Source organism: Phycodurus eques, chromosome 3 (genome assembly GCF_024500275.1).
Source record: "Phycodurus eques isolate BA_2022a chromosome 3, UOR_Pequ_1.1, whole genome shotgun sequence".
NCBI classification, from domain to species: domain Eukaryota; kingdom Metazoa; phylum Chordata; class Actinopteri; order Syngnathiformes; family Syngnathidae; genus Phycodurus; species Phycodurus eques.
Window position 1 is genome coordinate 12,068,021 of NC_084527.1, and position 25,596 is coordinate 12,093,616.

Consider the following 25,596-nt stretch of genomic DNA (forward strand, 5'->3'; position numbering starts at 1 on the left):
GATAAACTATCACCTCTCACACACTCTCAAAATTTAGACTATCATGCATGTGGGCATGGAGACACACACATGCACACACTGAGAACGCTTGCTCGCAAATGTGAAGGAGGGAGGGCTCAAGCAACTAACAATCGCACAGCTATGTACGACACTCATTTTTTTAGGGATCAGCCTTCAGGTGAGGATATCACACCGGGACTTTTCACATCAAAGACTTGACAAAGAGGAAGAAGGAATGCTCAAGTGTGCCCCACCAGACAACTGTTTCAGTGCCTGAGTGCCTCGGTGCTGTGCAGCAGTGTGCAGTTTTTTGTGTGTGTTTTTTTTGGGAGGTTCAAGAGAGACAGCAAGCAGAGAAGAGGAGAAAGAGAGCAACCTAAGTCAAATGGATTATCTAACACACACTTGGATTGGCTGATGTGACGTTTAAATTTTGAGGGGGGTTTCTCAGAGCAAACTCTACCAAGGCTTGACTGCACATGTGGAGTCTGGCTGGTAGCAAGCACACCGCGTGCTGGCCATTATTTTCATTCAGCAGATGAGGAAGACTTCCACCTGGATAACTATGAACTTTTTTTGCCCAATTATAGCAGCTGCCTGGAAGTAGGACCCACACCACGGCAACCAAGAGAATGTTTTTGAAGGATAGACTGAATGAGAAACCAGAAGCAAAGCAACAGAATTCTTACTGGAACACATATTAAAGTAATCTCTTTCTTTGCCTAATTGATGTTCTTTCCTACTGACTTGCTTCCAAGTATCTTGGACTGCAGACCTCAAAAGTAGAGAACTCAGAGGAATACCAGCTGGAGGCTCAGGGAGCAGCTTTTAATTTAAACAAGGCAGAGGGAAATCGGAGGATTTCATACAGGTGCTACATAATTTGGATTCGGCAGGGGGGAATATCTGACCCGTCGCGGGCTGTGGAGGGCTCCCCTCCCTGCCCTCCCAGCCTAACTGCACCCCCAGCAGCATGTCCCAGGCTCTGAGGCTGCCTCTAGTCCTCCACACAGCACACTACCATGATCAGATGTGCTGCTGGAGGGAGTAAGGCTGCCTCGTGCTGCTCCAGGACTGATTTTGGAGCTCATTCTTGCTCTGGGACCGGCCACTGGTTGGGGACCGCCACGCTGTTTTCCTCGTGGTCTCTGCCTCTCCTGCTAGCCCTGGTAGCTCTTGCCTTCACCCTTCCTGGAGCAGACTGCCATCAGCTCAGGAGAGACAGACTGAGGCTCACCATACCGCGAAGCCACAGGGCTCCGCTGAACATTTCAGAAAGCATCGACAAGCCCAGGGCCACTGAGGGCCCCCCGGGTCGGACTGGGGTACCGCAGGGTAGGCATGTGCGCAGTTACAACCATCTCCAAGGAGACATACGGAGGAGGAAGCTGTTCTCTTTCCAGAAGTTTTTCCTGAGGATCGACAAGAATGGAAGGGTCAATGGAACCAAGAGCAAGGATGATCCTCTCAGTAAGTAATCAACGTAGGAATCAGATGTCTGCAGCCATCCGTATAAAGTTTTAGAAATGTAGGTATTGCACGTGACCAAAAATCACCTTTAGGGACTTCAATGCACTGTCCTTTCTAATTTGTTGTCTCTGAGAAAACACGATTCTGCACTATCCTGGATGAGATGAAGCATTCCCGGTTGTTTAGTTTCAAACCAGACATCCATCGGTATCTGTACTGTCCAAACACTCAGCACAGAGTTGGTAGCTCTCCGATGGCTTTAAAAGGAGCTCAGGCAGATAACCCGGCCATTATCAGGCAGTCTTCACAGCCCAGAGTAAACGCTGATAACAACCACTGAGCAACAGGGAGGGGGATATGGATGTCAGCCCCAATGAAGCTTCTATAATCTTCCTGTCTCTCCATTTTTCCCAGCTGAGCAAGTTAAATCCCCGAGTTGGTTTCAAGAGAAACTATAAAGCAATTACGTGTGTCGGTGTTCTCGGTAAGCGTTCTCAGTAGCGTTCCCACCGAGCTACACGTGTGATCCTATCAGACTCCCAGCCACTCGTATGCTCCAGTGGGTGTGTGTGATCGTATAGCGGGCACCGATGACACATGTGCTCGCAGAGTTCCCGCTCACATCTTCTCCTCACATGCTCTTTTCTGCTGTTTTCTCCCTCTCAACCCTGAGTATGTGTGTGTGGAACTTTTTAATGATCCCCCGGGAGTGCTAAACCACACTTTCAATCAAAGCGAGAAACAACGTCAGAGGGAGATTTTTGTTTTGACAAGGTCATGACAGAAGCAACTTTATTTACTGACCGTGTTAAAACCCTGATACCTTTACTGACATATGTGTGAGAAGTTGTAAAACTGACATGCATGCCATACAGGCGACTGACTATTTATTGCAGTAGTGGTCTGTGAATGCACCTTCAAGTTTATGTACGTTCTGGAGCTGATTTACTCTTCTGTCGGCCTGAAACGTCTCACTTTCAAGTGTACCTTTTCAAAAGTCAGTGGGAGTTAGCGTGGCTTTTGCATCAGGACGGGTGGCAAAAATGAGCAGAGGGGACGAGCTGGAGATACAAGTTCATGAATGGCATGGCTGATCATTGTGGTCACATCAAAGCCGTGTGTCCTCTACATCAATGGGGCTGCCATCAAAAAGCTCTTTCCTGAGGGGGTCCGGGGACACTGTGTGGATTTTTGTGCTCTTGTATCAGGTTCACACAGTAAAGGACACCGCACAACAGCAGCTTCAGTCTTTGCTCCCTGGGGCTAGACATGATCCCAGGTCTGATGTCTTTTGTAGACACCGCACAGTCCCTTGAAGTGACAAAATATCCCGTTTTTGTTCCATGAGTGCTAGGACAGCCATGCCCATCCTGAGCATGAAACTGCAGGATAAACATGTCCGCACGAATTAAATATGATAGTTCCTCTTGAAGATTTATTAAGGTGCTTATGATGTGCAAGCGCTGGTTTTGGGTGCTGCCTGTGGCCCTGCGAGGACCCAGCTCAGTGTCTCTTAAACAGCCAGTATCCAGTCTCCCACAGATTTATGGGGATGCCAGTGAAAAACTGTCCCACATGGCTTTCTAACCCGCCGGGAGCATGTGTTGAGGTTGGAGCAAGATATAGAAAGCTTCTTCGCTAAGTACCTATCTGCGTAAGCATGTGGTTCAAATATACAGTATATGTTGCTGAGTGTTCCTTTTTTTTTTTTTTTTTTTTTTTTAAATGTATTTGTTTTTTTTTTAAATAGACGACTTGCAACGCAATGATATAAAACTTACTGTACTATAAATTCTCTAACTTGGTTCTTTATGGTTTAAGCCTGTCAACAAGTGTGTGTGTAGGAGTGTGTATGTGACATGTGTGCACTGAGATGCCTATGGAAATGGTGAGATGTTGCAAGTGTGTTTTTCTTTGTACACATTCATCTTCTTTAATCAGAGCATTGGCCGTTTGCGTGGGAAAAACAGATGGAGCTCTTATGGAGGTTTGGGGAAAAGAGAGAGAGAGAGAGATGCCTATCTTTCCACTGAAATGAGGAAGAGGATGGATAGCCCGTCTGTGTAAATACGCCCAGTGTGGTCCTTTTTAAGTGTTATTAGAACATATCCTGACTTCCACCTCGGCATGAGAACGACACATTAGTTTTGTGCACGCTGTGAAGATTAACTGATAAAAAATAAAATAAATAAAAAAGGTATGAAACAAGAGTGAGGAGGGATACCAAAACAAGCTGCAAAGTGCATGTTTGGCATCTTTTGGAAAAACAGTTCCATTCCACAACCAACGCACCATTTGCAGTTGTTGAGCGTATCCTACAAGCCACACGTTACCTGAGCTGTGTTGCTACGTTTCACATACTGTACATTCGCGAGTTGACTCAACAGGTACACATATATTCCAATGAAGTTGGGACGTAAATAAAAACAGAATACAATGATGTGCAAATCCTTTTCAACCTATATTCAGAATCAGAATAAGAATCATCTTTATTTGCCAAGTATGTCCAAAAAACACACAAGGAATCTGTCTCCAGTAATTGGAGCCGCTCGAGTATGACAACAGACAGTCAATTGACAGAGAACACTTTTGAGCCATAAAGACATTGACAAAAAAACAATTCAATTGAATACACCACAAAGACAAGATATTTGATGGTAAAACTGTTTTTGCAACTACACTCTCATTTTGAATTTGATGCCTGCAACATGTCCCAAAAAGCTGGGACAGGGGCAGCAAAAGACTGGGGAAGTTGAGGAATGCTCAAAAAACACCTGTTTGGAACATTTCACAGGTGAACAGGTTAATTGGATATAAGTGAGTGTCATGATTGGTAATAAAAAGAGCATCCCCGAAAAGCTCATTTGTTCACAAGGATGGGGCAAGCGAGGTTCACCACTTTGTGAACAACTACGTCAAAAGTCAGCATTTGTGATGATGTGGTGGTGTGTTAATGCCCATGCCATGCGTAACTTTCACATCCGTGAAGGCACCATTAATGCTGAAATGTACATACAGGTTTTAAAGCAACATACTGTATGCTGCCATCCAAGCAACGTCTTTTTCAGGGACGTCCCTGCTTATTTAAGGGAGACAATGCCAAGGTACATTTTGCACGTATTACAACAGCGTGGCTTCCTAGTAAAAGAGAACAAGTAATAGACTGGCCTGCCAGCAGTCCAGACAATTAGTGAGTGTCCTATTGAATTATTATTATTGAATTTTGTTAAAAGGAGAGGTGATGTAACACAGTGGTAAACATGTCACTGTCGTAGCTTTTTTGGAACGTGTTGCAGGCATCAAATTCAAAATAAGTGAATATTTGAGGGCGGGGGTAAAAAATTGCTTATCAGTTCTACATTAAATATTGTGTGTTTTTACTAGTGTATTCAATTGACTACAGGTTGAAAGGTATTTGCAAAGTCATTGAATTCGGTTTTGATTTATTTTTAAAAACAAATGTCCCAACTTCATTGGAATTGGGGTTTGTACTTTGGGCTGTAACCAACCTGACAAAACAAGCAATTGTGAAGCAGCGAGAAAACCAATCAGAGCCATTTCACAAACATTTGGAATTCCCTGGAGTAATAAACCACTGGTGTACGGGGGTCCTTGTTTTATGAGGATCTTGACATACGAGGTTTCAAGGTCACGGTGAGCATGAAATGAACTAGTTTGTGCAGCGGCCTAAAATTCTGTCGTCACGCGGCGTAAGAAGACACGCTCTGTTACTGCTGTACCTACCGTTTTTGTTTGATTGTCCTCTATAGGATACCCTGTCATTGTCATATATTGCCATCGTCAACCACGTTTTTCTAGTTATCATTTTTTTTATTGCGGTTGCATTTAGCATCGGTGAAGAATTGCACTTATCACGCTTAGGGCCGTTTTTAATATTTCAAACACCTTGTTTAGCTATGAGGTGCACAAAATATTACCTCTCAGTACGATGCATTGGGGTTCTACACTACTACAAACTACAATATTTAATATATTACAATACACAGCACTGAGCAGAATCTTTGATACTGTTCTTCTATCAGAGCTTATAAAATGGTGCCGGTCTACCCAATGCTGTGGCAACGGAGTGTATATCCACCTGCTCAATGTGTTCATGAGCGTAAACGAGCAAATTAATGCGTGTGCGTGCGAGCTAGTGTATATACAACTGTCTCGCCCCAGCCTCCGGTGGCTGACTTTGATCAGTGATCATTACAGCCTTTTCTAATCCTCACTCCACCCCCAGTCTTACTGTCATGGCTCCTCTGTTCTCTGGCTTTTCATCCCTCCCATGTTTACAGAGCAGCCAGACTTGGCCATAGATTGTCTTACATCCTCACTCCATCCCAGACACCTGATCCCTACACAGAAACCAGCTCCTCTCAGATCTTCAATGGCCGTTGTGTCACAGTCCCCAGCGCCGCCTTGCTGCTTCAGACCTCATCGCCCTGAGGTGCCACTGTTTGAACTAGAAACTGATACAGTCACGACCTCGTGGACAAGGAGAGAGGCCGCCATGGTTTTAAGGGAAGGATTGTTCTTTTGGGACACACCTGCGTGCTCCACTGTCCACTCCAGTACACAGCTTCCAGCCTCAGATCCGGAATAGGGTGTAGGTGGCGGGTGGCACACAAACAATGATCAGACAGAAGAGTGGTGCTGATCAAAGGGTGTCGTCCCCTTCACCGTAATCGTTGTCACCACATGTAAGGGTGCAGCAGCTCAAGGAATTAGTGCAGTAAAGGGAGGCAGTCATGACATCAAACAAATCAAGGCAACTCCAGACAGCCACTTCCCGAGTACATTACACTGATTGGCATTCGTTTACTGATACCAAACTATAACCATAATTACCACCATTGTAAACAGAATCTTTTAAATGCCCTTTACACTACTTTCCCAACCTTTATTGAGCCAACGAACATATTTTACTTTAGAAAAATCTCACATATCCAAACAAAAAGTATATACAGTGATCCGCATTAATTGCAGGGTTACGTTCCAGACCCACCCGCAATAAGAAAAAAAGCAATAGAAACCATAAAAAAAGTTCAAGCCTGAAAAGGTTATCTGAAAATATATAAAAATCACTTAGAACAGACTTCAACTTATTAAAACACACTTCTTAAACATGTTGCATACATATTTGAATACACCAAAAAATTACAAGCATAAATACTGTACATATGTAATAATAATGGGCTGAAAGTTGTTTTCTTGCTTAGGCCTTAAAATACCAGAAACAGCTGAAAAGTACATAAGGCTGTATTGCTTGAATAGTATAGTTAAAGTTTCACTCAAATATGTAAAAATGAATTAACCACCAATCATTTCAGATTGTCGACTGCATTTTGCTATCTGGGATAGGTTCTCGGATAAGCAGTACAGAAAATGAGTGAAAATTAAAAACCCATACATACAACGATCAGTGATATTAAAGTCCCTGTAAAGTGAAAATACATACAGTATGTCTTCTAAATTTGGCACACCACAGAGAAGAGTGTTGTAAACATTCTTGTCAAATTTGAATGATTAGCAAAATCTGCAAGTATATAAACTGAGGCTTCAAAATTGTGAAAAATCAAGCCATTGTCTCTGCTCTCAAACGATGTGGCCGTGTCCACTGAATGTGCTGAAACCACGCCCCGCTCAAATGTCAATCGAATCCCACGAATTTGATCTGAAAAATGGATCTTGAATTTTTCTTGTCTACACCTGCTGCAAAGAGAAGTGCTAGCCACCAGCTAGCTACCAAGCTATCAGGCTTGGGCCTAGTACTAAATAAAGCCACCAACAATTGCGTTGGATAACCACGAATGACAAATGAAGGCCCGCAAGTTCTTGTATAATGGAGGGCGGACTCATGAGTCATGTCTGATACCAAAGTGCATCAAGTGCACCAGGTGTGTAATGTGCTATCCACGCAAAGTGACCAACAACTGGCTTGGCATTGCATATTACAGACAATTACAGCATTTGTAGTTGTTTTTGCAGGTTCATGTCAAGTGGGGTGTTTTGGGGGGAAAAGTCTTCTTTGAACATAGCTATCCAATTTTACTAGCTTGTGTCAACCAACCCAAATATTGTTTGCATTCTGCTCACTTGCTTGTTTTCCCCTTAAGGCAGACGCACACCCAAATATGTCCTCCCCATATGTTCAATACTAGCTCTCTACACGCACTGCCAGCAGAGAATGAGACAAGTAGTTGCTGTGGTCAAAGGACACATTGGGAAGTTATATCTCTCTGACCTCTGGTACACAGACCACATACCTGGGGTATAAATTAGCCCCTCTAATAGTCGCTGACAACCTTGAATTATTTACAAAGTGACTTAGAAACCTGACCCAGCAAACTGAATATAAACAACCCGAAGATTCTCACTGGTGTCCACCTATTCATTTTCAAACTGTGCAGCTGGAATCAGTTACACAGTTGTAAATCTTGTTTACAGTTGTAAAAAACTTTACATTGTGCATTTATGACCTAAATCTCCCATCCTGTGTCCCCACCTTTATGGGTTTCGAAAATGCAATCACACTTTGGTGGATGTGCAGAAAGAAGAAGAAAAAAATCATGAGAGGTACAACAAGTACAACACAGGTGACAGCCAATGTGCATTGGTCTCTTCTCTTATCTGAAGCAGGAAAACATTTAGCACGTTTACAAACTCTGCCATCTAAATTTGATCTTTGCAGACCGGAAAGCGATTCCCATTTTTCCATGGGAGCATTCTAAATCTGGACCCATATTGATCAAATGTGCTTTGTACTGTATTCTAGGTATTCTGGAAATTACATCGGTGGACGTGGGAGTGGTGGCTATCAAAGGGCTGAACAGCAACTACTATCTGGCAATCAGCAGGAAGGGAGAGCTGTACGGCGCGGTGAGTATCCGGGTCAGAGGTCTCGTCTCGATGCTTTTAGGCAGATTATCCTGAGTGCATCAAAAAAAAAAAAAAAAAAAAAAGATCTTAACTGTTAACCCCCTCCAGTTTCATTTTACCAAGTGTGCACACAGGAAACTCAAGAGAGAACACTGCAGTTTCCCACATTGGATCATAGCGGAAAGCGGAAACTCTAAGGTCGAACACAATTGGATTTTAAACAGTTTTTCCGGTTGGGAATAAATAGGGATATCCAATACCACTTTTTTTCAGACCAATACGGGTATTGACTTTTGAGTACTCACCAAAACTGATACAGCGTACCGATACCACTAGTACTTTTCATCCATAAGATTTAAATTAACACAATGACAAATAATCGGGAACAAAGACCTTTTTTTTTCTTTCTGACGCACATGATGATTTGCCGATGTGTCAAACCGCCTCAGAGTATGGTATCAGCAGCCTGCACGAGTACCTGATACCTTGAGATAAGGCCAATATTGGCCCGATAGTTATACCTGCTATCGGTAGTCGTCCATCCCTATGAATAATGGGGATTCACTTATGTTATAGTGGTTTCCTCTCTTGTCTTCGGGGAAGGCAGTGTGGGTTCATTCCCCACTAAGTGACAAAGTGAATGTGAGTGTGAATGGTTGTCTGTCTCTATGTGCCCTGTGATTAATTGGCGACCAGTACAAGGTGTAGTCCGCCTTCCGCCCGACTGCTGCGAGGCGAAGCTCCAGCTCCCCCGTAATTCTAAACACAATAAGCAGTGTAGGAAATGATTGGAAGGAAATAATTGAAAAAAAATATCCATTCCAGGGTCAGACTGGGGCCATAAGAAAATGTTATTAACTGTACAGTTGTTGTTGCAATATTTTAACATAATTCTTAAGTCATACAAGTGTAAAAAATAAGTAAACCGCTGTTAATAGAAAATTCTCAGTCTAAATTAGGGCTGAAATGATTATGCGATTAGGGCTGAAAAAATTATTCGAATAACTCAAAAACTCAAAAAAGCCAAGCAAAATCTCTGCCTAAAGCTTCGGCGGGATCATTTTTCCACACGAACTGATGTAACTGCAGACACACGCACCACTCTGTGCAGAAGCAATAAGATGATGCAATGGTGGCCACCCAGAAGGAACGATTCCCTAAAAGACAGAGAAGTTTGGAACCATTTCGCACTTAAATAAGAAGACAAAGTGCAATGTGTCTACTGCAAAGCAGAACTATAAGACTGACACATTGTGCCTCCTGTTTTTTTCTAGAGGCAGTTTGGCATTGACTGCACTCTGAAGGAACGCATTGAGGAGAACGGCTACAACACGTACGCTTCAGCCGAGTGGAAGAACAAGAAGCGGCAGATGTTTGTGGGTCTGAACATCCACGGGAAGCCTGTGCGAGGGAAGAGAACGCGCAGGAAAAACACGGCCACGCACTTCCTTCCGATCATGGCCTGAGCCCACCGGAATCAAAAGGGTTGAAATAGGACAAAACGCAGCACTGACAAAGATAGGCATTCTCGCTTGAAGGTGAAGACTCTCACGAAGAAATCTTGCAAATAAGGTACTAACATTGTCAAAACAACTGGGTTCATGAACTTCATTTTAGAGAGAAGAGTGAGTATGTGTTTGACGTGGCACAGGATGCAATATTTCTCTTGTCTGTGCCAAACAAGAGCTAAATGGCAAATATAGAGATGACTATCCCAGCTACTGCGCAAGTATAGTATGTCCTGTTTATCATTAAACACTAGAGAACACAATGAAGAAAATATTACTTAACACTTGTGTTTTGTCTGTACTGTACTGATTTATTTATTTCGTGATTATTTAACTGAAGGGGAACACTTACGAGGCGAGCATTCCTTGGCATTCTTTACTTTTTTTTAATAGGATCTCTATCAAGTGAAAATAAAACAGAGTTTTTCTCCTCTGCATCCCATTTGTTGTGTTCAACCTACACTCTTGATTTGTGCGCATTCAGGTCACGGTATGTGTGTCCTTATCTGCATGGCTGACAAGGCAACCATTAATGTCTGAAGGCTTTGCTAATCCATGTGGCAGCAATTGCTCTAATGATTATCTCCCAAACCGAGCGGAAACATAAAGACAAGACAAGACAGGAGGGAGGGGGAGTACACAGTACTGATATGGCTTGTAGGTGCGGGGAAAAAGAAATTGTTGGGGTGAACATCAACACTGAAACACCTGCTGAAAATATGAATATACTGTATAAAAACCGAAAGACTCAGCCTGGCCTTGGATGAAAACGCTTCTGGTTTCTACGACGTGAATACGCAAGAAAAGGAGCGACATGACCGACATCTGACCACCCACTTCATACAGTCATTGCGCAGAAGCGTGCTAATCAGTGACAGATGCCTTGATGCCAGATCAAAAGAGCGCGAGGAAAACATTAACACCACGTTTCCGGGCCTTGTGTCCTCTTATCCTGTCTCGAAGAACATCTATCTCGGCGAAGCCGTGGAACACTGGCCAGCTATCGAGCAGTAGTTCTTAACTGTTGTCACTCTGGAATCAGCATTTCCCTATTGTCACCAAGTCACGACCCACTTTTATCGAAGAACAATAAGTAAAATGTATTGTTCAAAGATTGGATTTGAAAACATACAGAAGCCTATATCATATTTCTGTACATCATTAGTACATATTCTAACATGTTCAAAGTGCCTTTCAGAAACTGAGGATGAACATGACAACAGCATGTGTGAAAATAAATAGTAAAATGAATTACAACACTTGCACAAAATAAGGCCACATCATTTTACTTACATCTTGGCACTGATATATTTTTAGGAAAGTGCACCTTCAATAGTCTGTCTTCTTTTTAGGAAATGAAGGATGCAACCATAACGCCTGCTAGTCAATGATGCAGTGGTAATGCAGATACTTTGGGAACTGTGTGTCACCTTTACAGCGACCATAACAGTTTGAATTACTGTGCTATAAAAACAACAGCAGTTTCTGTTACGTTATAGTTGTTTAAATGCCGCTGATGGTAGCGTGGATGGACTAAAAAAAGAACAGAACAGCTACGCACTGTCTTTTGCGTCTACCTAAAAATATTGTCATTTCAGCCTACAAGTCCTCCACTTGGAATGTGAGAAACATACAAGAGACTGTCTCGGTCTGCTTTTGCAAAATGTAATGCTCTGGGGAATGAAAACAAACAGGTTAACAACAGCACATGAATGCCAATTGCAGTTCCTCTGAGCCACTCAGACCTGTCGGAGTTCTCTGTTCCTCACGGTAGAAAGGGTCGTGCGCATTCAAAAGAAGCAGAAAAGCAATCCGCAATGTATTCACAGCACTGACGATAAAGACTCCACCCAACACTGGTGACGACGTATTCTTAATCTGCGTGAACTAGTTCATTCTGCTCATAACCTCAAAATATTGTTCAATGATAACGTTGTAAACCGAGGACCCCCTGTAATTTCTTACTACCTGTCCGTGATCCACTTGTGGGACCTGACTCTCCAGTTTAAATCAGTGGTACAGAGGAGCAAAGAAGGACAGGAATACTCCCAGACTGTTTATTTTATTACCAGTAAAGCATCAAATTACGATTTAGAATTATGTTGTCTTCTTATGGTGACTCAAGGAATAAGAAATGCTGCCGTGCATTCCTGCAGTGAAATGCTATTTACTGTATCAGCGCAATGTGGTTGCTGCTACCAAATCTGAGATAATTGACCTTAACACATGTTCGCAGGAGGAGTCTTTGACCCCCTGGATCAAATTTAGCCACAGAATTGTCTTTAATTCATCCTTAATGGCTCCTGATACTATATAATGAGGCACTGGGGAAATAACCTAAATGGAGCTAATGAATAGCCGCCTTGTAGGGAGGCCCGTCCATCAGTAGACACACTTGTACCCGACCCCTCCTCCACCATTAGCCTCAGTGTCGTTTGTCATCGTGTGCACTCCCCAGACACTTGAAAGTGTTCGAACTTCCTCCGGGACACTGGCATATAGGGGGTGGGGGGAGGGGGGGGGCAGCAATAAGAGAAAATAGCTGTGGCAATCTTTTATCAAAGTGGGTCCTCGCATTCTGGCGCGGGAATTCTCTGTGGCATAATGCGATCCAGCTTTGGGAAACAAGTGGAAAATGCCTGGAGGCTGAAAACAACTAATGAATACTTACACTGAGAAATCGGGTGCAACACGTTTGTAGTGAACCGCTACCGAATGAGCTCGGGCTGGGAGAGACGCTTCCGAATATATTCTGTGCTGTAAAAAATGTTCATTAGACTGTATTGTTGGAAAATTGTGTCAGATAGGAAACTGTTCTTTATCATTGTTAGATTTGCTGCAATAAAACAAAATAAAAACTTATTTCCGCCATATAGATAGAAAATAGCACTATTAAAAACAAAGCAAGGAGTGGTCAATTACACTAGTCACTTTCAGGTTCATTCTAACATCATGTCATGTTAAAATCATTACTACTCACACAATATAGCCTAGCGATTTTTGACGTTCAAGAGACCCCACATATGACAAGGAAAACATTTTTTCTTTTGCTCTTATCTATAATCATACTGAGGTTTTCAGAAAATGACATACACACTTCAGTTTTTTTGCATCTCAATGAACATTTGCTGGCAGGGCATTTGTTGGGGTAAACTGATAAATTTGTAGTGACCTCTTAATTTTTTTCCAGAGCTGTGTATAATAACACCTATATTTGGGGCATTTGTGTATACTTCTGAGGTGCTTGCTTTTACGGTGATTTTCACAGTCATAACGGCCCTCTGAGAGAAACCACAACTATGATGCGGTCTGCGGATGAAAATGTCTGAGTTTGACAGCCCTGAGTCATACACAAGGGCAACACTGATTACCCCAACACACACACACACACACACACACTTTCTGAATACTCTATATAGTTTTGGAATGATTGGGTTAGTGTTTCATTTGAAAACTGTCAGAAAATGGGGGGGAAAAAATATTTATTTCTTTTCCTAAGTCAGCTGATGTCCATGAATATCTTTTTGCCTTAAAACACAAAGATAATTGAGTTGCATTCATGGAGAAATAAACAAATCAGAAGGTTTTTACATTTCAGAACCTGAAATGAGGGGATTTTTACTTTTAATAATAATAAAAATGGTTCAAAACTGTTTCAATTCCTTTCCATTTTCTGTGCAATAAGCTTGCTGGCAAGAATGAAGTTTTATTGAATTTTTGTGTTTCGTGTCACTCATGGGCATCTAATTATCTGGTTACTTCTGCTTTACTGTCATTGTGTTTTAACTCAACCAGAGTTTACAGTTTGATTATGTAGTTCTTTTTCCACTATTAATGTGACCGATAATCTGCACTCCTAAACTGATTTAAAAAAATAAAAAATAAATAAATTGTTTTGCTTTCTATCAGAAGCGTGAAGGCTTTGTACTAACACTGACTGCTATTTTGAACTTTGCATAACTCCTTCCACCTTGGCTAAGGCCCCGGTTCCAGCTGGGGGGGAGCCCCGAATCATGATGCTGCCACTGCTTCATTGTCGGTATAGTGTTCTTTTGTTGATGAGCAGTGTTGTGCTTGGAATTATCGCCAATAATTACAACTAGGGTTTCATCGAACCATAATATATTTTGTGTTTGAGAGGGTTATATTATATGACTGCATAGGTCACATTAACGGTGGATGGTTTATCTTGGTCTCTCTCTTTTTTTGTTTTAAATATGTCACAAAAACCTGGCATTTGCGCAGATGTGTGCGTATACTTTTAATGTCCACTGTAGCCATTTACCACGTTCTTCCTGAGCTTCCACGCCACACCACTAGATGACATTAACTCGCCCTTCGAATATTAAAACAGCGGGGTTGTTATCAGGAAGTGGGCCAAAAAAAAGTTAAAAATGGACTAAACCCCAACGTGAACTAACGGTAGGACGCATTGGAGCTTAAAAACAACCAAGATTTGTTAAGCGAAAACGTATTTCCTCATTGTCTGTAGATGTTTTCTACTGAGCGGTAAAGCTGTCAAAATAAGCGGGTCATGAACGAGAATTTTAACAGAGCTCCCGGAGCTGGGAGAAGCCGAAATCTTCCAGCGGACGCCGCACACTCGAGTGCAGTTTGGGACAGCAACAGTCACTTACCATTTTTCAACCAAAGGGGACCTTTGAGACAACCGCAAACATACACAGCTCCCGGCCACTCCAACATTAGCACGGCCACTGAAAATGGCGCTGCTGCTGCTAGTGGAGGTAAGGAGCAGACAGCTGGCTAACGCTAGCTAGCTAACTAGCTAGCTAACTAGCTAGCCTTTAGCTTTCGCGTTCGATTCCATGCCCTTAACTTGCACCTGTTTTGTTAGTTTAAAGTAGGCCAAAGTGCGTCACCTCTATTTAAACACGTCCCACCTTCGCACTCCCTTCGTTAAGAAGCAAACGACTTAAATAAACCACGTCCAAATGTGGAAGTGTCCCTGTGAGGACAAGCCGAGGAATAACCTCGGAATTAAGATAATTTAACATTTTCCTCTTTTTTCGTAGGTGATGACGTAGCTTCAAATAAACATTCCTACTCGCTTGTCAATCATTTAATGCATAAGCCCCATTTAAACGTGACGTAAAACCTACATAGAAAGTTATTAACTGTGGTAATTCTATGTTGGTGTCAGGTGACCAGTGTTGCAAAATCACTGTCAACATACTAGGCACAGGACCATCTAGTGTACAAAACTGTCATTGTACCTCTTTCATACACTGAGCAACATCTGAAAAAAAATAATAATGGAGAAGTTCAATATTTTTTGTCACTCATTTCAGAAAGTCAAACCCATACAAAGTATGTCAGAAAGGTTCCAGGGCTAGTGTCACAAAATATGAATTTCAAACCCAAACTACAAGTTCTTCCCTTCAGCGTGGGCCAGACGATCAACTGGCACGTCTGCAAAGAGATCCTGTGGCGTTTGCTTCTTTCAGTGCGCTTGATGATGCAAGAGTTGTGGCAGGATAACGGCCTGCTTGGGATGCCATGAGAATCCAACAGTTCTTAGCCAAGAAGAACATCATCATGCTCGAGCAACCTCCCTACACACCCAATCTGGCTTTGTGCAATTTGTTTTCCCTTTTTCCCAAGCTCAAGGGGATCATCGTGGATGACCTCAAGATGGCTGAAACGACGGAGCTGCGGATGATCCCGGAAGAATCCTTCCAGGAGTGCGCAAAGGTGTGGCAGTGAAGGCTGGGAAAGTGCGCTAGACTCGAAGGGGAAAACTTGTAGTTTGGATTTGAAATTAGGCTTCACACGATCGGCATCTTTGACGATCACCGATCCGATCGATTGACGATCACCGATCCGATCACAAGACGAAGCAATGTGTCTATTTACATGACTTGTTCATTTATTGTATATACTTGTGTACTGTATCTTCAAAATTATTCTCTAGCATTTTAGACAAAAGGTAAAACATCAATGACCTCTCGCGGCATTGAAGGATTGACCACTGACATAAGTTTAGGTCAAATCAACATTACAACATGACGAAAATAATGGGTACTAACTTACTGTAATTAAATTACTTTATTGCAGTTAAATTTAACAAATATTGTTAATGACATGCTTACTCTTAACTTTCTCACTGTCCCGACTAAATGGACGGGTGTTGTCCAGAGTTTGCGTCCGTTTGGGTTTTCCTCTTTTTAAATTTTTGTTTTTGTTCCCCCCCCCCCCCCCCCAAGCTGCGTTGCTTTGACGCAACATGCTTCTCCTTGTGTACATTCTTCAGGTGCCCGATCAAATTTGTGTTGAAGCATTTAGATGACGTTCTCCACGACGTACTTCAGTTGTGCACAGACTGCAAATAACTTGCGTGTTGTTTGTCTGAGACACCACAAAATAGTCCCACACCGTGTTTTTTCACTGGCGAGATTTATAAAAAAATTAAAAAAAACTTTATTGGCAGTCAGATAGTTACAGTACTACGCCACAAGACACGTGAGAAGGCTAAAAATAAACTAGCTTTTGGATTCATACGCGACGGCGACGCGGAGTAAATGTCTTCTGCGGAGCCGATCGATGATGTCGTTGATTGGATTGGCGAATTATGACATGAAAGCCGATCAACATAAAATGCTAATTATCAGCCGATACCGATCAAACCGATCAGATCGGCGTAAAGTCTATTTAAAAATATATATCTTTTGAGATACCAGTCCTGGAACATTTCTGACACACAATGAACTCGTATATTATATAGATTCATTACACATCGTGAAATATTTCAAGCCTGTATTTCTTGCAAGTTGATGACCATGGTTTACAGACAATCCTAAATTCAGTTTCTCAGAAAATTGGTATATTGTTATAAAAAGAAAAGTTCAATATTGGAAAACACACCCTAATAAGCTAATTAACTCAGAACACATGCCAAAGTTAATCATTAAAGTAAATAGATTTTTTTTCCCCCCACTAATGGAAAAAATAAATGACAGACTTTATTCAAAGCAAGTTTTTATCTTGGGTTTGCTTTATTTCTCCTGATGCCAAACAAGCTTTGGATTTTTTTTTTTTATCAACCTGCATCACCTTTGACAAAACATTTTTCAGATAATGTGAAAAGAAGTGGCGACTTCTTTTGTCAAAACTTAAGCAAACGCAATCCTTAATGAGTTTTTAAAAAAGTAAAATTTTCAAATGCTCAACAATGTAGCATAAGATGAGCCCAGGAATGCGTGTGACTACAGAAAAATATTTCCGGCTTGGAAGTACATACTTTGGGTCAAAAGTTCCTACCTGGTGATAAATCAGCTTCTGTGCAATGTACAAATGGGCACTATGTCTCTGGAAATGTTAAGCGCATTTGATTGTTAAGATTGCCTTCGACAGGGCCCCTTTCTAAGTCATATGGAGCACAATGTGAAAATTATTCCAGTCATGTAGTCTGTTTATTAGCTGGAATTTAATGTCACAAGTCGCTTTTTTGGTTCCGTTGATTACTCAATTTGTGAGGACCGTGCTTATAGATCTGGTCCTTATAAAAAGTATTTCTGTTGTGAATTGATACAAAATAAATAAGATTGATTTGACTCAACATGAGATCAAGTACAAGAGTTTTAAGCTGTCGGTGTCACCAGTCTCCTTTCTTCTACTTTCAGAGAGCAAAAGACAAAGCGTAGGCCAGCACAGTGTAAATGCCAACAGTCCTTCTGTGTCCAGGGGGTGTAATAATTTGGATTCCTTGGTTGAGTCGTCCAAACTCTCTGCCAGCGCTCCAGAGTTTGTCCCGACTGCTGTGTACCAAAATGACGTTAGTAGCATAATCACACCTTTTTTTCTTTTTTAAAACACTATCAAAATGATTTATTCATGTTTTCTTACCTTTTTCCCAATCAAAGGTCCCCACCTTTTATGAGGACGACGACGACGACACTTTCAGCATCCCATCCTTGGCAGATATGGTCCGAGACTTCCTTTGCCACCTGAGCTCCTCACCTGGAATGTTTGAGTCGGACGTCGAACACATAACAAGTGTGCTAAATTCATATGTTACTACAGAGGTGTTGTTGGCAGAGCTGGTGGAGCTGATCTACACAGAGGTAAGGATGTTCATAGGGATGGGTACCTTTTAACATTCAAAACTGGTACTGTAGCAATTCCCAGTACCTGGCAATCGATACCAGTAATCGATGGGTACCAATTTTTGATAATTTTGTGTTTTTGTAGTATTGAATAATTTGTTCAATAAGAAAACCTATTTTTTTCATTTTAACATTTAATTTTCAATATATAAACTTTGACAAATATAAAAAAAACATCCTAAATTTAAAACAAATGAGCAAAAGAGGATGGTGTAAAAATAAAGGTAAAGTATTTTACATATAAGTATAAATAGTATTACAAAGTGCAGAGCAAAGTTACTTACAAGGAACAGAGATAAACAATAATTGTACTGGTCGGTACCAAAAAAAAAAAGTAACAATTTCGGTACCCATCCGTACATGTTCATTCGTGGTTTTGCTCCTCATTCTTTAACTTTATGGATTGTGTCTCCAATACGTCGCTCGCGAGCTAGCTTATAGCTCTCCAGGCCATTTCCAGTAGCTCACCAAGGAGACAAAATACAATTGCACACATTTGATTTGTCACTTGCTAAAACCAATCTAAATTCCCATCCAATCAGAATCACTCGTTACACACAATTTCAGCACGCAACAGTTTCTTTGAAAGTAGTCAACATGCAGTATGCATGTGCTTGTTGGTGAATATTATTTTGAGTTTTTATACAGGAGTGTTTAATTTTTGAACTGCAGTGCTACCTCAGCTCAACGTACGAGTACACCATCCTACACGTTTTTTGAGATACAAGTCGTTCCTCTGCTGTTTTTTTTTTTTTTTTTTCTTGCTGTAAATTATCCCTCAGTATGGCTCCCAAGAAAATGAAAAGTGCAAGTGATTGTTCTATTAAGAAGCTGAAGTTTTTGGAATGCAAGCTCCATTGAGACACGAGTGATTCGAGTTACAAGCGTGGTCACAGAAGGATTTAAAGTTGTAAGTCAAGGCCCTCTTGTATTAAAATTCACATACAATTGTATCCAATTTTAAATAAAAAACAAACAAATAAATAGATAAATAAAATTAGTTTTTGTGCGTTTTGGTAGATATTTGAGTTATCATACGGCAAGGTTTCTCTTTCCAGTACTAAAATTAACACCATCAATCAGCGACCAATTAACAGGTGTACAGTGGAACCTCAATTTAACGGACTAATAGGGGGGAGGGGTCGTCCGTCAAAGCCGCTTGTTCGTTAATTTGACAACTTTTTTCGTTGCCTAAAACTCCTAGTACAGTGAAAAATTATTGTACATAAATGTAAGCTTACCTAAACTTACCTTTAAACATTGCTGTGATGGTCTAGTACTGCCATGAAAGTGCCGTAATCGCTGGTGCGTGGGAGGGGTGATAATGGCATGCTGGTGGGAGAAAGTTATTTTGCCACGGTGGCGAGTTAGGGTCTCTTTCACAAACCGCAAGGTTAGTGTGCTAATTTTGCTCACCTCCGTTACGATTGGATGCCTAAGGCTTCCATAGTGAAGGGCTTGACAAAAACCAACTCAATACTGTACCAAAGTCAGCATAGCATGTTCAAGAGACGTGTACGCAAGGAGCACCTCAAGTAAACAACAGCGTCACCGAAATACGTTAAACGGTCTCTGTCTGTTGATTGCGCCAGTGTGGCACCTAGGGTTGGGCATCATTTGAATTTGAGCGATTCAGGTTCCTTAGTGGCGGCATGGTGGACGACTAGTTAGAGCGGCTGCCTCACATTTCTGAGGACCGGGGTTCAATCCCCGGCCCCGCTTGTGTGGAGTTTGCATGTTCTCCCCGTGCCTGCGTGGGTTTTCTCCGTTCCAATCGATTCGCGATGCCTAGTGGCACCAGTAAACCGCAGTGACCAATTCTTGAGCTCATGGACTTAGCCCATTGCATGTGGCGGTTTAAGTTCCAGTCAGACACTATCAATCTGTTTCTGTCTGTTAAATCCGATGTCCGGTGTTTCCAGGTCCGCAAAATTGAGGTTCCACTGTATACTTTAAAAAATATATATAAATACATATTATTGGTATATTTCAGTTATTTTACACAATATGAATCCTGTATTACCATTATTGAATGTTAATTTATGTTACTAAACATGAATAGGTCTCCGGCACGTTCTCTATGTAAAAGTATCTAACAGATGCTCAAATGTTGGAGACCCCTCGTTTATAGTGATTTAATGTCCTTTTCATTGCAGTCCACCGCCATTCCCAACTTCGCTTACACAGGCGCACGCCTTTGTAACTATCTGTCCCATCATCTCAACCTCAGCCCACCCAGCGGTAACTTTCGTCAGCTGCTCCTGCTAAAGTAAAATACCCTTCTATGATAGAGTCCCCGGTAGTTACACCCAACCACACACACTCAACAAAAAAAGCATTGCGTGTTGCAGGTGTCACAAAGAATTTGAGCAGAGAGATGTCGCCTTGCAAGGGGACTCTGACACACAGAAGAAGTTCCATGCTTTTGTGCTCTTTCTTGGAGAACTCTACCTACATCTGGAGGTAAGAATTTCTGTTTTGTGCATGTGTGAATGGCCGTCCATCCATTTTCTGGAGCGCTTGTCCTCAGGGTCGCGGGTGAGCTGAAGCCTATCACAGCTGACTTTAGGCGAGAGTCGGGGTCCGCCCTGGACTGGTCGCCATCTAATTGCAGGGCACATACAGACAAACAACCATTCACACTCACTATGGAGACTTTAGAGCGATCAATTAACTTGCATGTTTTTAGTGGGAGGATGTGAGGAAGCCAGAGTACCCAGAGAAAACCCATGCACTCATGAGGAGAACATGCAAACTGCACACAGCACGATTCAAACCCCAAACTTGTGAACTCAGAGGCAGACGTGCTAATCACTAGCTCATCGTGCTCCTGGTGTGTGAAATGTTACTGCTTCTCTTCTATGGCAATTATGGCTTATTTCTACATGATGCTTTAATCACAGCTTTACTTTTTTGACCAGTTAAAATGCAAACAAAAGTAAATGTACTGTACGTTCTGTGGTACACAGAGCTCACTTATGTGCCCCCACTGATTTTAAATATGCATGTGAATCTGAATGGCTGTCCGTCTCTGTTGCCTGAGTGCGACTGGCGACCACTGCACTTTTCTCCCACAGTCAAATGGGAGAGGCTCGCAGCATCCCTGCGACTCTGAACAGGATACAAGATAATGAATGTATGGATAACTAATGGCCAGTATGGAAGGAGATGTGATTGATTAGCAAGTGTGCCTCAACAGTCAAAAGGTTTTGGGTAGGGATGGGTATCGAGAATCTGTGGGAAGCCATTTCAAAGTTAATGATACCTTGGAATCTATCGTTAGCTGAATTTTCTAGTGATTCCCTTATCGATTCTATTTGAATTGATGACGTCGTTTTGCGCAGTGTACGCATTGCAAGGATCAGCCGGCATTCTCACACAATAAAACACTAACTAACGTGTGTTTTATTTTATTTTATTCATTTACAGTCCCCTGGAGGATTTTTCTTCCCCAAACTACGAATTTCAGAATCAATAAAGAATTGAATCGTTAGGCAGTATCGAAAATGGAATTGTAAAAATGTCATCAATTCCCATCCCTAGTTCTGGGTTTGAATCTTGACTGAGGCGATTTCTCTGGCAACTCCGGCTTCCTTCCACATTCCAAACATGCATGGCCCATGAAGACTTAAAATTGCCCGTAGGTGTAAATGTGAGTATGAATGGTTGTTTGTGTCTCTCTCTCTCTCTCGCTCTCTCTCTCTCTCTCTCTCTCTCTCTCGCTCTCTCTCTCGCTCTCTCTCTCTATATATATATATATACATACATACATACACACACACACACCCTGCGAGTCAGTCAACAGTCAAAACACGTTGCAGTGTCAGGTGTGGAAAGGCATTTCAATCTGTGTTGTTTAGATAAAGAGTGGCAAAGGAGCTCTAAATCGAGCTCATATCCTTCTGCTCGCATTGAAAGACCTGTTGAACACTCTGCTCTCCAGTCCTGTGGATGCAAACATCATCTGTGCTGTCAAACTGCTCAAGGTTCTCAAGCTTTATTGACTTATTTTTCAAGATTTTATTTAGCAATTGCTGTGTTAGTAAATATAATGAGGATTTTTTTTTTTTCTTCACTTTTTGAAGCTGACAGGTTCCGCCTTGGACGATGCTTGGAAAGAAAGAGGAAACCCCTTCATGGAAGAGCTGATCCACAGGATAGAAACTATTGTGCTGGATGCCACATGCAGTAGGTGTGTGCTTGTATACAGCTCAACGTCTTGTATCAACAGGGAAGACAATGCAGCACTACATAGCAGAGCCAGAATGGTAAAGTATACATTCCTCTTCAGGGATGTCCGACAAATGCTTCTAAAGCTCGTGGAGCTGAGGTCTAGTGACTGGGGAAGAGTGTGCGCGGCAGCGGCTAGCAATGCTACGCCTGACAACGACCCCAACTACTTCATGGTGAATGTGCTGTGTACTGTACTCCGCCTCCTTTATTCGTTACATAAACCTGTTATCCCTGCTTTTTCTGACAGAACGAGCCCACGTTCTACACAGAGGACGGCACTCCTTTTACAGCAGCAGACCCAGGTAAGAATGGGGCATATCAGTGGAGGAGCTGCCCGAGACGAAGTAACCTGATTTAGACATATTTTTGTGACGTTTCTTGTTAAAAAATAATATTTTATGCTCGTCTCACCCTGTTTTCTCTGCACAAGAAGTCGAGAAGATCTGCTGATACTCCTCTAAATGGGACTATTGTTTTTCACAGAATATGCTGAGAAATACCAGGAGCTCATGGAAAAGCAAGACTATTTCCATGATTTTGGTGGGGAAAATGAAGCTGAAAATGATGAGTAAGTACTTGTATCCCAATTGTTTTTCTTGTATTGTTTGGTATTAACACCATCTCTTCAGTTCCTTCCTTAGCCAGTTGGGGTATAGATGTTCAATATTCTTTATAAATAAAAGTTAATTGTTGTTAAAAAGGATGTACTTGAATTATTACGCTCTAATATCATTATCAATAGCAGAAAAAAATCATATTTGTTTGGAAAATATATCCTAAAAAATTTGCTATCATGGCAGGGCAAAACATAATATATTGAAAGAGAGCAAGAGCAATGGATAACACAAAAAATATTTTACAAACAGTATAAAAAATAGAGTAACTGCAGATTTTTATTACAGTTATCGCAGGACTGCCAAGCAAGAACCGTGATATAGCAGAGGGTTACTGTATCTCTATTCCACGATGATAAGTTGCAGGGACTCATCGTTCCAAGGCTAGGACTCATTGTTTCAAGACATGTGCATCCTGGGACTCACATAGTTTGAAGTGGAAAATTATCAATAGAATAAAAAAGGTTGTTGAACTTAAATATACAATTGTTTATTTTAGTAAGATGTTTTATTACAACAAAATCAATCATTTTTCAAAATTAGATAGTTTAAAAAAAAAAAAAAGTAAAGATTGTTAAACATGAATACATTTAATGAATCCATTTTATATATGTGGCTTGCAGGCCATAGTTTTCTCCATGTCACAGTTAACAAGGTAGAAAAAGTGCAATGTGTAGTCCTTCTTAGGACCTGGCCCAGTCTGTCAATACAGAATCCTCCACAGCAACGCTTCCAGGGAAGTGGTCCACCTCAGATCATCACCACCTAGCCCCCTCTCCAAGTAGGAGAGGAAGGGGAAGAGAGAGGCCTACATGTAGTTTAACCTAATTTTAATTTAATACAGCCTACCATTACTAGTTAGAAGATATTGCAATGCCCCTGCTAGTGTTCAAGAATGGGCACCACTGCTGGTGCACTTTCAATTCAGTTGCTTTATTGAACAAACAGTATGTAAGCAAACATGTAATAAGTACATGCATAATGGTCCGGCCTTTTAAAGCCATCCACATTCAAAAGTCACAGGTACTACAGTACAACGTGAGCTGGTGACCCCAAGTGTACAACTACAGCAAAAACCTGCACCACAGGTGCACGTCACCGTATTTAATGCAAAATCAGTTTTTATCTGAGTAATCGAGGGGCTACGATTGATTCAGTTTAGCAGTGGGTTGCAAAAGAGGTGCAAGATCACTCATGAATGCCTCTGTTATATTTGATTAACGTTATGCACAGGAAGGCCACGTGTAGCTGGGTGATTGTGGAAAAAATGTGTAATATAAGTGTGCTGTTGTGTTCACAGATACGACTTTGACGACGAGATGGATCCCGAAATCGAAGAAGCCTTTGAACATTTCTGTTTAGAGTCTGAGAGGAAACGACAGCAATGACATCAGAGGCCATCTTGAGTACTTTGTATAAAGTTGTGAAGCAAAACACGCTACTGTCGCATAACCTCCAAATATTATTTGACTGTAAACAATAAGCAATTTAACAAAGCTGTTTATAGGTGCACTTCTTACACTTTGTTTCCAGTCAGAGTAGATTAGAAAAGGCAGACAATCGATATGATGATTTAAGAAAAAAAAAAAAAAAGTTGAGCTACTAATAGTTCCTTTGTTCCTGGACACTCCCATTGTTTGTTTCGTTTTTCCAAAAGTCTTTTAGCCATCTTGAAAATAGTTTGAGCCCATAATAACCACCAAGAGGGACATAGAGTGCTGTGGTGTTTGTTTTTCTCAAGTGTTCCCAATTTTTTTTCAAAGTGCACAAGTCTTGGTGAGCATTAGAAATCTGTAAGATATATATAAAATCCTGAATGTAGGCCTCAATCAGTGGTTCAAATCCACTTCATTAAGCGTTTGTTGTCATCTGAGACTCGAGGCCGTGATGGTCTTTTATAGTGTGCGCATTTTATTTATAATATTGTTTGCCTGCAATAAAATCTTTATAATGTGGCATTTTGTTAGTTGTCTCTTCTGTTTGTATGCATGTATTGATTTATTACAGTAAATGTACTTTTACATTATTGTTTTGTAACCTGTACTTGTATGTGTGTGGGGGATCTGTCACTTCCTGTGGAGGATTGAGACTCCACGCTGCCATAATTCCACTAATAACATTCTGTTGCATGATTATCTGTAGAGGCAAACGCCTGCATCACTTTCCTGTTCAGTCATTCAAGATAGTTGACTTTTCTTTCGCTACCCCGATCGCTTATCAACACCACGTGGTATGTGATTAATGTTCCGTAACACAATAAGAACCATTTCCTTCTGCAGAAATCAAGTTGTAACGTTCTGTGTTTGCCATCGATGGGCTCCAAATAGCCCTAGAAATTAACTTTAGTGCCCCAAGCAGTCATCTCGGTAAAAAAAAAAGGCTGATTTGTGTGTTTTTGCTTTGCAGTGAATACGGTTTAAAGTTGGAAGTTTGTAGCAGTGTTGTGCTTGGCGCGTCATATTGAAACTGCATTATGTAATTTGTAATTTTCTCTTTGCACTCTATGAATGCATTGTCTAACATAGTAGTCTCGCCACGCTGCACTATTTGCATATCTATTGTTGACCAATAATGGCCACTCATGTCAGAGTAGCATCTGCCCCACTTGCACACTGACTGAGGAGTATCTGCAACATTTGCACAATCAACATTGTCCCAGGTTATCGCGCTACTAGTGACTTTAAACTGCATACGCTCCTTGAAGTCTCGATGTACTCTAAGTGCTAGAGGACTTTGCATCTTTTTGCACAATTGACAAAACAA

The 25,596-nt window shown here is 41.5% G+C and overlaps 2 protein-coding genes across 3 annotated transcripts; both read left to right on the plus strand.

The window, feature by feature from the left end:
* Positions 1 to 1,022: 1,022 nt before the first annotated feature.
* Positions 1,023 to 10,065, plus strand: LOC133400607 (fibroblast growth factor 10-like). Its single transcript, XM_061673441.1, has 3 exons — positions 1,023 to 1,470; positions 8,252 to 8,355; positions 9,630 to 10,065. Exons 1-3 carry the CDS (start codon positions 1,023 to 1,025, stop codon positions 9,819 to 9,821), a joined length of 744 nt encoding a protein of 247 aa, XP_061529425.1. The 3' UTR covers positions 9,822 to 10,065.
* Positions 10,066 to 14,208: 4,143 nt separating this feature from the next.
* On the plus strand, positions 14,209 to 24,789 carry paip1 (poly(A) binding protein interacting protein 1). Of its 2 annotated transcripts, XM_061672086.1 has the most exons (11): positions 14,209 to 14,608; positions 17,504 to 17,655; positions 17,744 to 17,944; positions 20,143 to 20,255; positions 20,338 to 20,449; positions 21,847 to 21,972; positions 22,072 to 22,178; positions 22,278 to 22,392; positions 22,467 to 22,521; positions 22,703 to 22,787; positions 24,134 to 24,789. In XM_061672086.1, exons 1-11 carry the CDS (start codon positions 14,398 to 14,400, stop codon positions 24,219 to 24,221), a joined length of 1,365 nt encoding a protein of 454 aa, XP_061528070.1. In that variant the 5' UTR covers positions 14,209 to 14,397; the 3' UTR covers positions 24,222 to 24,789. The 2 variants fall into 2 exon arrangements, with proteins under 2 accessions (XP_061528070.1, XP_061528069.1); XM_061672085.1 differs by having other exon boundaries at positions 22,278 to 22,521.
* Positions 24,790 to 25,596: the final 807 nt, after the last annotated feature.